At 34.1% G+C, this 11,199-nt stretch overlaps 1 protein-coding gene and 1 long non-coding RNA gene across 3 annotated transcripts; both read right to left on the bottom strand.

Annotated features, from left to right (window-relative positions):
* Positions 1–205: 205 nt before the first annotated feature.
* On the bottom strand, positions 206–3,472 carry LOC145160742 (auxin response factor 22-like). 2 transcript variants are annotated; one of them, XM_079080049.1, is made up of 5 exons: positions 2,921–3,472; positions 1,542–2,802; positions 731–1,464; positions 553–618; positions 206–489 (listed from the first exon to the last, which is right to left on the bottom strand). In XM_079080049.1, exons 2-5 carry the CDS (start codon positions 2,649–2,651, stop codon positions 402–404), a joined length of 1,998 nt encoding a protein of 665 aa, XP_078936175.1. In that variant the 5' UTR covers positions 2,652–2,802; positions 2,921–3,472; the 3' UTR covers positions 206–401. The 2 variants fall into 2 exon arrangements, with proteins under 2 accessions (XP_078936175.1, XP_078936176.1); XM_079080050.1 differs by having other exon boundaries at positions 1,542–2,766.
* A 3,625-nt stretch (positions 3,473–7,097) lies between these two features.
* On the bottom strand, positions 7,098–7,980 carry LOC145156917 (uncharacterized). Its single transcript, XR_013736974.1, has 2 exons — positions 7,579–7,980; positions 7,098–7,451 (listed from the first exon to the last, which is right to left on the bottom strand). It is a non-coding gene; the product is annotated as an uncharacterized LOC145156917 (long non-coding RNA).
* Between the last annotated feature and the right edge of the window lie 3,219 nt (positions 7,981–11,199).

Below are 11,199 nucleotides of genomic sequence, written 5' to 3'. Positions count from 1 at the left end.
AATTAAATGTAAAATTTGTTATCAACTAAATTTTGAAGGTCAATACAAAAATTATAGGGATTCGAATAAATATTGCGCAAAAAGTAAAATTGTAGGGTTTAGTTTATCCAAATTAATTAAAATTGTAGCGTTTAGTTTATCCAAATTAATTAGAATTGTAGGTTTTGGTTACTCTGAAGATACTATCAAACAAAACAAGTCTCAATTTTTCACAAAAAGGTAACTAAGAAAATCATACTAGGCATAAAGCTCAAAGTCAATCGCATATGATATGATATAAGTCAACATAAGCAACATCTTTGTCTTGAACTCAAATTCAAGTACAGACTACTACAGAAACAAGGAAAATATGTTGTCTTAAACAAAAGTCAAATGCAAATGCAACATATTTCATATTATTACTATGCAAATATGCTCATAGCAGCCCCTGTGTGATTCGAAGACTCAAGCCCATGTTCACCACTTTGCACACTTATTATACTCCATTTTCTGCAACAAAATTAAATTATATATACTAACAAAATATAACCATAATTGCAAATAAATGGTCACCTTTTATCATTGTGGTTGCATGCATCCAAAGGAATTGTCAGCTTTCTAGCTTTTCTCACAAATTCACTGTACCAACACACACAAAATATTTATTAAAAAAAAAAAAAAAAAAAAAGACTTCATTAACAAATCGTGACTAAAAAATTAGCTGCTGCTTTGACACAATTGTAACACATACCTGAAAGGTTCATCACCAATTCGTTTCACATCACCTTTTGAATCTTTATATAGCACATGAGCATAAGAAGTATCAAAGGTTCCAATTCCAAACAAATTTGCCAAAGTTCTCTCAAGTTCTTGATAAGATTCAAGAACAGAAAGGTCAAGAGTTCTCTCAACATTCTCAGATTCCAAAAACACTTTGCAATGACCACTATCCGATCCTTGATTCTTGAAAAACTCATTCCCATTCTTGTTTGATAAATTTGGAACTTTTGAATCCATCACTTCCTGCTCAATGTGTATCGGTTGACCAAACAGTAAAAAAATAGGTGCCTTGACTTTTTCATCACTTTTCTCCATCTTAACACTAGAAGTTCCAATGGTCAACAAGCATGACACATCATCTTTATTAATATCCATGGAAGTTTCATTAATGTCATGAGAAGGAAAAAGACCCAACTGTAGTTTGTGGGTATTAAGGTTGAGATCCATTAATGGGATCCCAAATCGAGCATGCCTGGCTCCCTGAATGCTTGCAGGAATACTGCTAGGCCCAAGGGGGTTGCCTGAAAAGGACGAAATGACGAAATCGCCCTCAGGTGGTAAATCTGGGGGTTGGGGTAATCGGAGCTTCTTTCTTTGTGGTGAAAAGGGTGAAAGATGGATAACTGGCATACTTGACACAAGTTCAACTAACCATGGACTCACCCGCTTCACATTCTGCAAGAGATCCGGTTCATCCCAGTTAACCTGCATCAAGGGTAAAAATGTCAGAATAGGGTAAAAGACATATAATAAGAGAATCTTTAGATGTATATAAATGTTACCTGTAGAAGTCGCCATGGAGAGTTAGGCCAGTGAAAAGGGTCAGCAACATCAACAGATGATACGGTTCCCATGAACCAGCTTATACGTGCTGAATCCTCTGTTTCAAATGGCATTTTGAATCTCATTCCAACACACCATTGACTGGTCAAAGAAGCAGTCAAAGAAGAAGCTTTCACACAGAAATCTGGAGTGCTTGCACGTGGGTAGAAAGAGACCTCAAATGGCTGACCATTGGCTGCAAGAGATGCAGCTTCAATAACATCTTCAGGTCTCACTTTTCCCCTTCCAGTAATATTTCTGTTACTCCCATTCCCATTTCTCATTAACTTGTTCTCATTGTCACGCAAGAAGGAAGAAAATCCACCATAGAAAGAAGAAGTAGAAGAAGAAGAGTTTCCGGAATAAGAATTCCAGCCAGAAGGGGAATCAGGACCACCAATGCTGCCTCTTTTAGCACGTCTGATTCCAACACAAAGATCCCCATTCTCTGCCCTGACAAATACAATGGAATCACCAGCAACTAACTTTTTCTGGTTCACAAAAGTACTCCATCCAGTAGTCAGAAGATGCCTCCTAGGAGTCCCCCTATAGATATGCCTAAACTTCCAAATCTCACCATGAACATCTTTAGCTATCACAGTTTGAACAGGGGGATCAGCTGAATAATCCAAACGGGGAAATATTGTTTCAGCACAGTATCGAGGGACAGAGAAACCTCCACCATTGTTGGCATCTGATTGAGTCAATGTTTTTGCAAATGAAGAGGGCTTCTCTGAAGAGTCAGGGGTGTTGCGTTTGTGTGGCTCAACCAAAACCCCATCGTCAATCCCAGCATTGTAACGAATATCATTGTTTCCAACAGGAACCAACCTGATCTTGGCGTAAACTTCGTCTGTTTCCATGTCTGCTAGAAACTTAACATCAATCACCCTGCACAGAATGAAAGGAGGAACCCTAGGTATTCCGCCAAAATCTACAGTCGTAAGTGTATGTTCAGCATGACCCTGAGGGAAATAGTAGACGTGTGAATTCGGTAGAGGCATTTGAATCATCCCACCAGCACAGGCGTGCCAAAGTTGAGGGTTTACACCCTTCTCAACCTCGTTCATGCTTGCTTTCTCCTGGCTGGCTGCAATTAGATCCCTAACCTTCAACTGTTGTTTATGGATGACTAGAATCAAAGGTTGCCTCCTCGATTAGATCCCTTCTCTCTCTCAGTAAATGCTGGGGGCAATGAAATTTTGACAAATTCAAGTAAACCTATATGAACGTACACAATTAACAGGACAATGATCATCCTCGATACTACAAGCGTACACAGTACTCAAATACATGATACTTATTACACATAAGGAAAAGGAAGGGGGAGAGAAATTACCTTCGAGGTTAGGTCAAGGAAAAGGAATATAGTACGTAGCGCATGCCTTCAACGTACAGCGACTTGAATTGAAAATATCCTGAAACCACAATGATTTCCTGCCACTGGTTCTATAGTATCTCAACAATAAAACCCTAAGTACGAATCAAAACTAACTCTGTACCCTCAATTCCACCTCCATTAAATTTTTTAACTCCAGATACATTTATACTCGACAACAAACCGATCTGCAAAAAGTATCTCTTCGCCTGTTGAAAATCACACATTCAGCGCCTCCTCAACAGCCCGAAACAACACCTCCATCGTCGATCGTAAACACCTCCGAATCAGTTGGAGATCTTCAGAAGCGAGCGTACTCACATAGAGAGATATAAAGACGAACAGAGTAACAGACAAAAGAAAACAGCAGACGAGTGATGAGCCATGGCAGGTACCTCCACGAGAAAAGTTAAAAATTCGACTTTCTCTCTCTCTAAAACACACACTGTCCCCACCCACACACAAACACACACTCGCTTTCTCTCTGTAACCCTACCCAGTAATGTGAATTTTGTTTGTTCTTATCTCCTTTTCTCTTCTTTCTCTCTCTAAAACCAACAGCAAAAAATTTACAAAATTAATTAATTTGAGGAATTTAATGGGAATTTGCTAACTTTTTTTTTTCGGTAGCGGCCCAGTCGTTTTAATGGAAATATTTGGAGTTTGTGTGATTTATTAAAAATAATTAATGTTAAATGATGATATCATGTCATTGTTTTGTCATTGGCTTAATCTAAATTTATCCCAAACTCTCCAACATATTATCAAATATTGTATAATCTTTTATCTTAAAAGTTGGATGGCATTTATAAATTGTAATTATTTTAGTTTAGTTTTATATAACCATGAAAAAAAATCTTAGATTTTAAAAAAATATATATATATCTTAAAAATGCATTTGAGATCAAAGCATCGTACTCAGTTTTTGTAAAAAAAATTCGAAAAGTACAAATAAATTTATAAAAAAACTATTATTTTGCAAATGTATTTAGTTTTTTTTCTTAAATTAGTGGTATGTTTATGTAATTTTGTATATTTTAGAAGTTTTTCATCTATTTTTATCAAACACTCACATATATATATATATATATATATATATATATATATATATATATATATATATATATATATATATATATATATAACTACAACTTTCAGTTATCAGCTATCAACTTTCAGATAGTTTTTTTGAAGACGTCTAACTCATTAACAATTAAATATAAAGAGAGAAGTTTTATTTATTTATTTTAGTTTCCACCTTACTCTCTAAAAAATCTCTCTTGACCCCTACCTCGGAAATGTTTAGTATCGTTGGTTTTCAACGAAATATAAATGTTTTATGCTCTTATATTGTAATATACTATCTATTTGTTAAGTTTTGGTAATGTTACTTTTGCATGTCTTGAAAATATTTTTTTGATTTCGAAGTTTGAAGTACTAAACATTGAACTAAATAACATAAACATTAAAGTCAATCACATGAAATTGATGCACAAATGATTGGATTGAATAACGTATTACAATCAATAAGAACATAAAGAACGAAAAGATAAGTCCTAAACAACCCCAAATGATAAAAAACATATATCACGGCGAATATATAAGTTTTTTTAATCGGTCCATTTTATATGTCAGTATGCGAATTTCGTTCAATTTTGAGATGTCGGATTACTACGACACATCCGTTGTTGATGTGATTACGCCTCCATTCTTATTAGTATCAACATCATCAAGACATGTATTAACACTCGTACAACCTCCAATATTATGATTATCTTGACATAAAAAATAAAGAAGTCGATAACATAAATTATTTCTTTGACGTTAGTCCATCGGAGGTTTATGACCATTAATTCATTTGACATTTTCTAATTAAACTGAGTTGGAAGATGATGCATCATTTCCATTCAATATGCATATCTATAAGACCGGTGTCATGAAAAAGAAATAACAAAATGATAAAAATGTGTAAAATCAAACGATTTCATGGTGGTTGTCGCATGACAAGTGACAACGTGATATAACAGAGGATTACCATTTATGACCTGTACTTTCACACAACTGATAAGGTGATTATGTTGCTCAATTTAAAAAAAAAAAAAAAAAAAAAAAAAAAAAAAAAGCCTTTTATATGAAAATCCCAAATTGACCAATCAATATCATGAAATTCTAATGCGTCAGTTCACACCTTTGGACGGGTAACTTTTTTTATAAAATAATTAAGAATTCAATAAAGGTTGAAAAATAGAGTTACTCATTTATTAGTTGTACTACATTATTGTCACATGCTATAAAAATAAAATATACATAAGTAGTACAAGTGTTTTGTTATAATAACGGGTACAATGTTCCAATAAATCCACTTCAAAGCAACTTAGCAACCTTTAATACATTATCCCCACTTGTATCATGTCATTTCGATTAAAAACTGAAACTTATTAAATACGCACAACTAAGTCCATAGCTTTAATTGTCCTTAATCATGTGAATTTGTCGGTTGTATTTATGAAATAAATAATATGCGGAAAAAATATTTTTTAACTAAAAATTATTTAATATATATATATATATATATATATATATATATATATATATATATATATATATATATATATATATATATATATATATAACCACGACCCACATCTAATTTTTAAATTCTATTTACAACCTAAATGATACTTGAACCTCCAATGTGTTATAAGGATGACATTTTTATTATACTGATAGACTAATTATAAAATCAATTATTAAAGAGTATATTCTCAATATAAATATTAGTTGAAACTTGAAAACATAGAACTATTCATTAACATACTTATATTTGAAATTCATTGATGACCAACATAGGTTGATCTAATATATTTCGGGCTAGTCCGCGATACCCCTTAAAAAAATTTTAGTAGTGTAATTTTTTTTATTGTATATTACGCAATTTTTTTTGTCAGGGATACCCTTTTACTCCTTTGTCCGAGCCCTCTAACTTTCAAAAAACATGTAGAAAAAGTCGTTATTCAAAGACAAAACTGCAAATTTGGTCCTTATGGTATTCAAAAAACTATGGATAAGGTCCAAAAACTTTTCAACTTTCACGAAATGTCCAAAATCAAAAAATTCATGTAATTTTAGTCCAAAAAAAACTTGAATAGACGGTTACCCTTCACATTTTTTTTTTCTATAATTATTTTAATCCTATTTTAATTTTTTTTTTTAAATAGGAGCCCCGACCCACCCCATATGCTCTCTCTCTCTCTCTCTCGGCCGGATTTGAGGGGGGGGGGGGGGGGGGGGGGGAACGTGGGCAGCCGTATAAGGCCTCGAAAAAAATAGGGACCGAGATTTAGCCATATTGTCTATTTAATATTTATATAAATAATAAATCTTTCAAACAAAAAGATAAATTTCGTATAGCTTAACTGATAAGCATGCTTCTATTTTTTCAAGTCAATAAGTGGCTAGGCACGCTTCTATTTTTTCAAATCAATGCAAAGTGGCTAGGTTCGAATCCTTCATTGTTCAATTGCATGCCCTTTTTAATTGGCCTAAAGTTCCTTTTTGTGCTTCCACTAAATTCTCGTGGTTTTTTTTTTTTTTTTTTTTTTTTTGCATCCACTAAGAGCAAGATTGCAAGATTCTTCATATCATATTTTATTAAATTATTAAGTAATTTTTTTGTAAAAAGATTAATTACTTTTATTGAGTTTTAATACACTATGCACCCATTTGTTTGACTGATTTATAATGACTTCCAAAAAGATAATGATAGTGACAACTTCTAGTTATCAACAGCGAATCGTTGAACGATGCAAGGAGAAGAGTAGATTTTTGTCACATTTTACTAATTACCAAACTAACCTTTAACATCTTCGTTTTATTAAATATTTATATTTTTAGTGAAATTGTAGTATAAAATATATGGTCTGGAACAGTTAGTCGGTACTCATTAAAATACTATGATTTTGTTATGTTTATTGTTATAAAGTTTATCGTCATTTTAAAAAAATAGTTTATGTAATTTAATTCGCTACACATTAACGCCTAAGAGTCTTTTTTTCCGCTCGTCCAGGGCAATTGAAGCCTCAGGACCGACTATTCTCTCTCTCTCTCATCCTCTTCTTCCTCACCTATCATCTGCAAATTAGGAAAAAAACCCAAATTTTTTGATACTTTGCTACTAGATTACAAGCACAAGGACCCCTAAAAAACTAGGTTCTTCAATTTTATTTTGCCCAGCTTCAAAAACCAAACTTCTGTTCTTCAGATATCAAACACACACACACCCTACCTTTGAATCTAGAGCTTCAGTTCAAGTTTTTTATCCTCATCTCTATCTCTCTCTCTCTCTCTCTCTCTCTCTCTCTCTCTCTATTTGAAGAGCTCAGATAAGTTCATCTTGCCAAATCCTCCATATCATGCCTTCTGATGCATCTTGCCTTCATCATCTTTCAGTATACACCCAAGTCTCTGAATTATCTCGATGAATATCGTTGGCCTGCTCAGATATTTACAAACAACAATTACAATTTTTAGAAATTGATCAATATGTAAGTTAGGGTTTTGTATTATTGAATCTGCTGATAATGAATTCAAGAAAATTGACGAGTTCAAGAAGCACATACATGTCACTCACAGGCTTCGTGAATATCTGGAGCATAGTCCTCTGATCATCTCTATCAATAGAATAGGACGTAACATCGTGGGAGACGCCGGAGGAGAATGCGATTTTGGCATCCTCGACTTCAATGATGTATGAGCAGATTGCGAGGTCGTGGGAGGCAGGGAAGTTACTAAAGTTACTACAGTCAATGTGGGAAAACGTTGGGATATGGAGGCGATGAAGCTGAAGAAATGTCGGTCGGTGTTGGTGGCGTCGGACATAGGATTTGCTTGGATGAAGTTGTTAAAGCCATTAGGGCCTCTTTGATGGGAATGGGAAGTCGACATCTTTTTTATGAGAGAGAGAAAGAGGGAGAGAAAGAGATAGAGAGGGGAGGGGGTACAGGTGGTGTGAATGGGCCATTTTTTTCCTTTTTATTTAAAAAATTCTCTAAATAATAAGGAAATGGATAAAAGAAGAGTAAAGAAACCAAAAAATAAAAATAAAAGGGCATAATGGTCTTTTCAAGTCGTTCATGGACTAAAACCACGAAAATTACTTGATACCTTTCGTGCAAGTTGAAAACTTTTTGGACTATATCCACAGCTTTTTGAATACCACAGGGACCAATTTTGCAGTTTTGTCTTATTCAAAGATGAAGGGTCACCCTGTTAACATGCCTACTTGATATGTCATGTGACATTTAGGCTCGCTCCACCTAAGTTAGAGTTGTTATTTGAGAGAGCCTTCAATGAATACGCGGAGTGGGTGGTGATAGCCGATAAGCAATTACCCCCTCAATGAGACATGTCTATGTCTGACCTTGTTCAGGCAGTGATAGGGGAGGAAGCGCTAGCCGCCCCAAGCTATATGAACGATGCCTATTGTCACACCCCCGAACCAGACGGCGGAAACGTCCGAGGGCTCGTGTGACTTACATTGAAATATCATCACAATGAATATACATGAAACATAACATAAGCATCACCATGCATTAATACATTACAACCGTCATTGTTCACATCAAGTACATTGTTTACATTACATAATCCAAAACATAAATTGTTTATCGATTGACATTACACTAAAGACATTTCAGAAACACGCTTGATAATTCTTCAATCTAACGGTTAACTGAGAACACATGTTATTTTGAAAACGGTCAACATATATAATGTTGGTGAGTTCATAAGCAGGTTTGATGTAAAAATGTTTTGTATTGTTTGTAAAACCCAGAAAATCTGATATTTTCTGTAACAAAAACTGTTAACGAAAATGGTGTGATGATCCATAAGTATACGTGTATATGATTTCAAAACATGTAAAAGTGAAATGCCTTTCATAATTGTTCATTGTATTTATAGTTGTTGTAAGTAGGAGTGAAAAATGTCGTTCCCCGGAAAATCCGATGATTTCCGATTTAAATTGTATGATAGTTTTGTATTATTGTATAATCACTTTGCATCGTCTCAGCACATGAATATGATTTCCCATGATTACTTAGATGGTAATGGATCTCTATGTGAGTCGTTATAACCATGCATAATAATGACTAATTCGCATGTCTTGGCATTTTATCGAATGCGGGTTTTGAATTAAAATTTTGTCACCCTAGACTGGCCGAGTCTAACTGTAGCGAACAGCTCAGGTGTGTGGGAGTCACCCCAGTATAGATCTATACACAAACTCTCGCTCTCCCTCCAGGAGACTCTGATTATAACTACAGACTACGACCGACACTTATTGGTGCCACCCGTTATTACTCACTCAATCCAAATGAAATTGAATAACATTGTTTTACAACTCGATTTATGTTTACGTGAATATAAGGTAAGCCTAACAGACAAAAAAAAAAGAGGACAACGGAGGCCCACTAACTTTGTATGTTATTACAGGCTGTCGAGTATGCTACGGACACGTTATAGCCCATTAAGCATATGATGAATGTTTAGGACCATATTAGCAATGCAAATGGGCCACTAAGGCCCAATAGCATGCCGAAGCTAATAAAGGCTCGTCGGGCATGTAATTGGGTCACCAAGGCCCAATATACATGTTTTGTTTATATCGGGCCCAATAATCGATATTGGACCCAATCCTTGAATGGTTTATCTGTTTTGTCGTTAAATTGTAGTATAGGATTTAGAATACACTTAGTTTACTTTTTGACATTAAAATACTCAGTGTTGTTTATAACGATATTTTTAGTTTTTATAAAAATACCATTTTTAAACCTTCTTGTTGTAAAATTTTATATCTTTAGTCAAATTCTTTTAGAATTTACTTATTTGGCTCAAAATGTTTATTTGATCATTTCAGTCCCTTTTTCATATAAAATTTACATTTTCAGCTCTTAATGGTACAAAATGACACTTTTAGTCCTTTTTGATGAAAAATGACATTTTAGTCCGTTAGATTATTTAACTTGGCATTTTCAGCCCAAATAAGATCTTAAATTATAATCTCAACCCAAAATACCACTTTTGACGTTTTCAGCCCTTATTTGATAAAAATTTACATTTTTGGCCCAAAATCTAAAAGCTTTGCATTATTAGTCCAATTTAGCGAAAAAGGTCATTTTCAGCCCTTGAACTTAATTCATTCACGTATTTGACTTTGTACTTTGATAAATTTACAATTTTAGTCCCAAACTTCCATATTTTCGCAAATTTGGGCCCAAAAACCGTTGAGGCCCAAATATAAGCCCAATAAGCAAAAAGTTATGTTTTTGGTCCTTTGAGAAGTTTTATTTCCATAAAAATCATATTTTATATAGATATATACCATATTATCCTTGTAAAATCGAAAATGTCATCTTTTAACCAAATCTTTGTTATTTTTGCAAAAATGACACCTATGACAATCTTGGCCTTGTTTTTCACCTTTTAAACATAAAGTTTCTTAGATCTTTGAAATATGTTGTTTATTTTGTTATTGTTCATGTATCCTTCACACTTTAGCCATAGATTTCGAGATATAGCAACTAATATCATATTTTTACAACACAAACCAAAGAAATTACATATAACAAGCATACACACATAGATCAACACATAATACTTGTATTCTCCACCAAAAACAAGTAAAAACCGAAAACAAGGGGGTATGAACTCACCTTTGCTTGTTGTTCTCGGTTTTTGAAGAAGAATGGAAGAAGATGATGTTGTTTTTGGTTCTAGCAAGCTCCTTGAGTGGATTTCAAACTTAGATGGGTTCTAGGGAGAATGATCACGAAATTAAGGTGGTAAGAAGAATGAATGAGTTAAAAAAGAAAGTATGTTACTTAGATTTGTAAGATCTTACCACTAGAGTGTAACTTGAAGTGATTTTTGGTTGAAACCTCCTTGAAATGCTTCTAAGTCTCGAAATTTTTTGATGAAAGAGGAGAGGTGTTCTTGTATGTATACTTAGAAGGAGTTTGATAAAATGTGTGTGTGTGTGTGTTGATTCTCGGCCGAGGATAAGAAGAGAGGGGAGAGAAGCTTGAAATGATGGGTGCATGGAAACATGAGAGTTTATGGATGTATGTTGTGTATTTTGCATGTAGGACTAATGATTATTAGTGAGGTGGCACCTCACTAATCACTCTTGCATTATATATTTTTTTACTCATTGGGCCGAGAATGGGCCTAGAGATATGAAG

This window comes from Lactuca virosa, chromosome 2, assembly GCF_052849685.1.
Source record: "Lactuca virosa cultivar CGN04683 chromosome 2, Lactuca_virosa_CGN04683_v6, whole genome shotgun sequence".
In the NCBI taxonomy this organism is placed as follows: Eukaryota; Viridiplantae; Streptophyta; class Magnoliopsida; order Asterales; family Asteraceae; genus Lactuca; species Lactuca virosa.
The sequence above is the reverse complement of the archived record's forward strand: the minus strand, read 5'-3'. Positions and strand labels throughout refer to the sequence as shown.

Excerpts from the sequence above, each read along its gene's own strand:
- LOC145160742 (XM_079080049.1), bottom strand. The coding sequence starts at position 2,651 with ATGAACGAGGTTGAGAAGGGTGTAAACCCTCAACTTTGGCACGCCTGT. Across the intron at positions 619-730 it reads ATTGGTGATGAACCTTTCAG|TGAATTTGTGAGAAAAGCTA; the intron begins GTATGTGTTACA and ends GTGTTGGTACAG. Across the intron at positions 490-552 it reads TGCAACCACAATGATAAAAG|AAAATGGAGTATAATAAGTG; the intron begins GTGACCATTTAT and ends ATTTTGTTGCAG.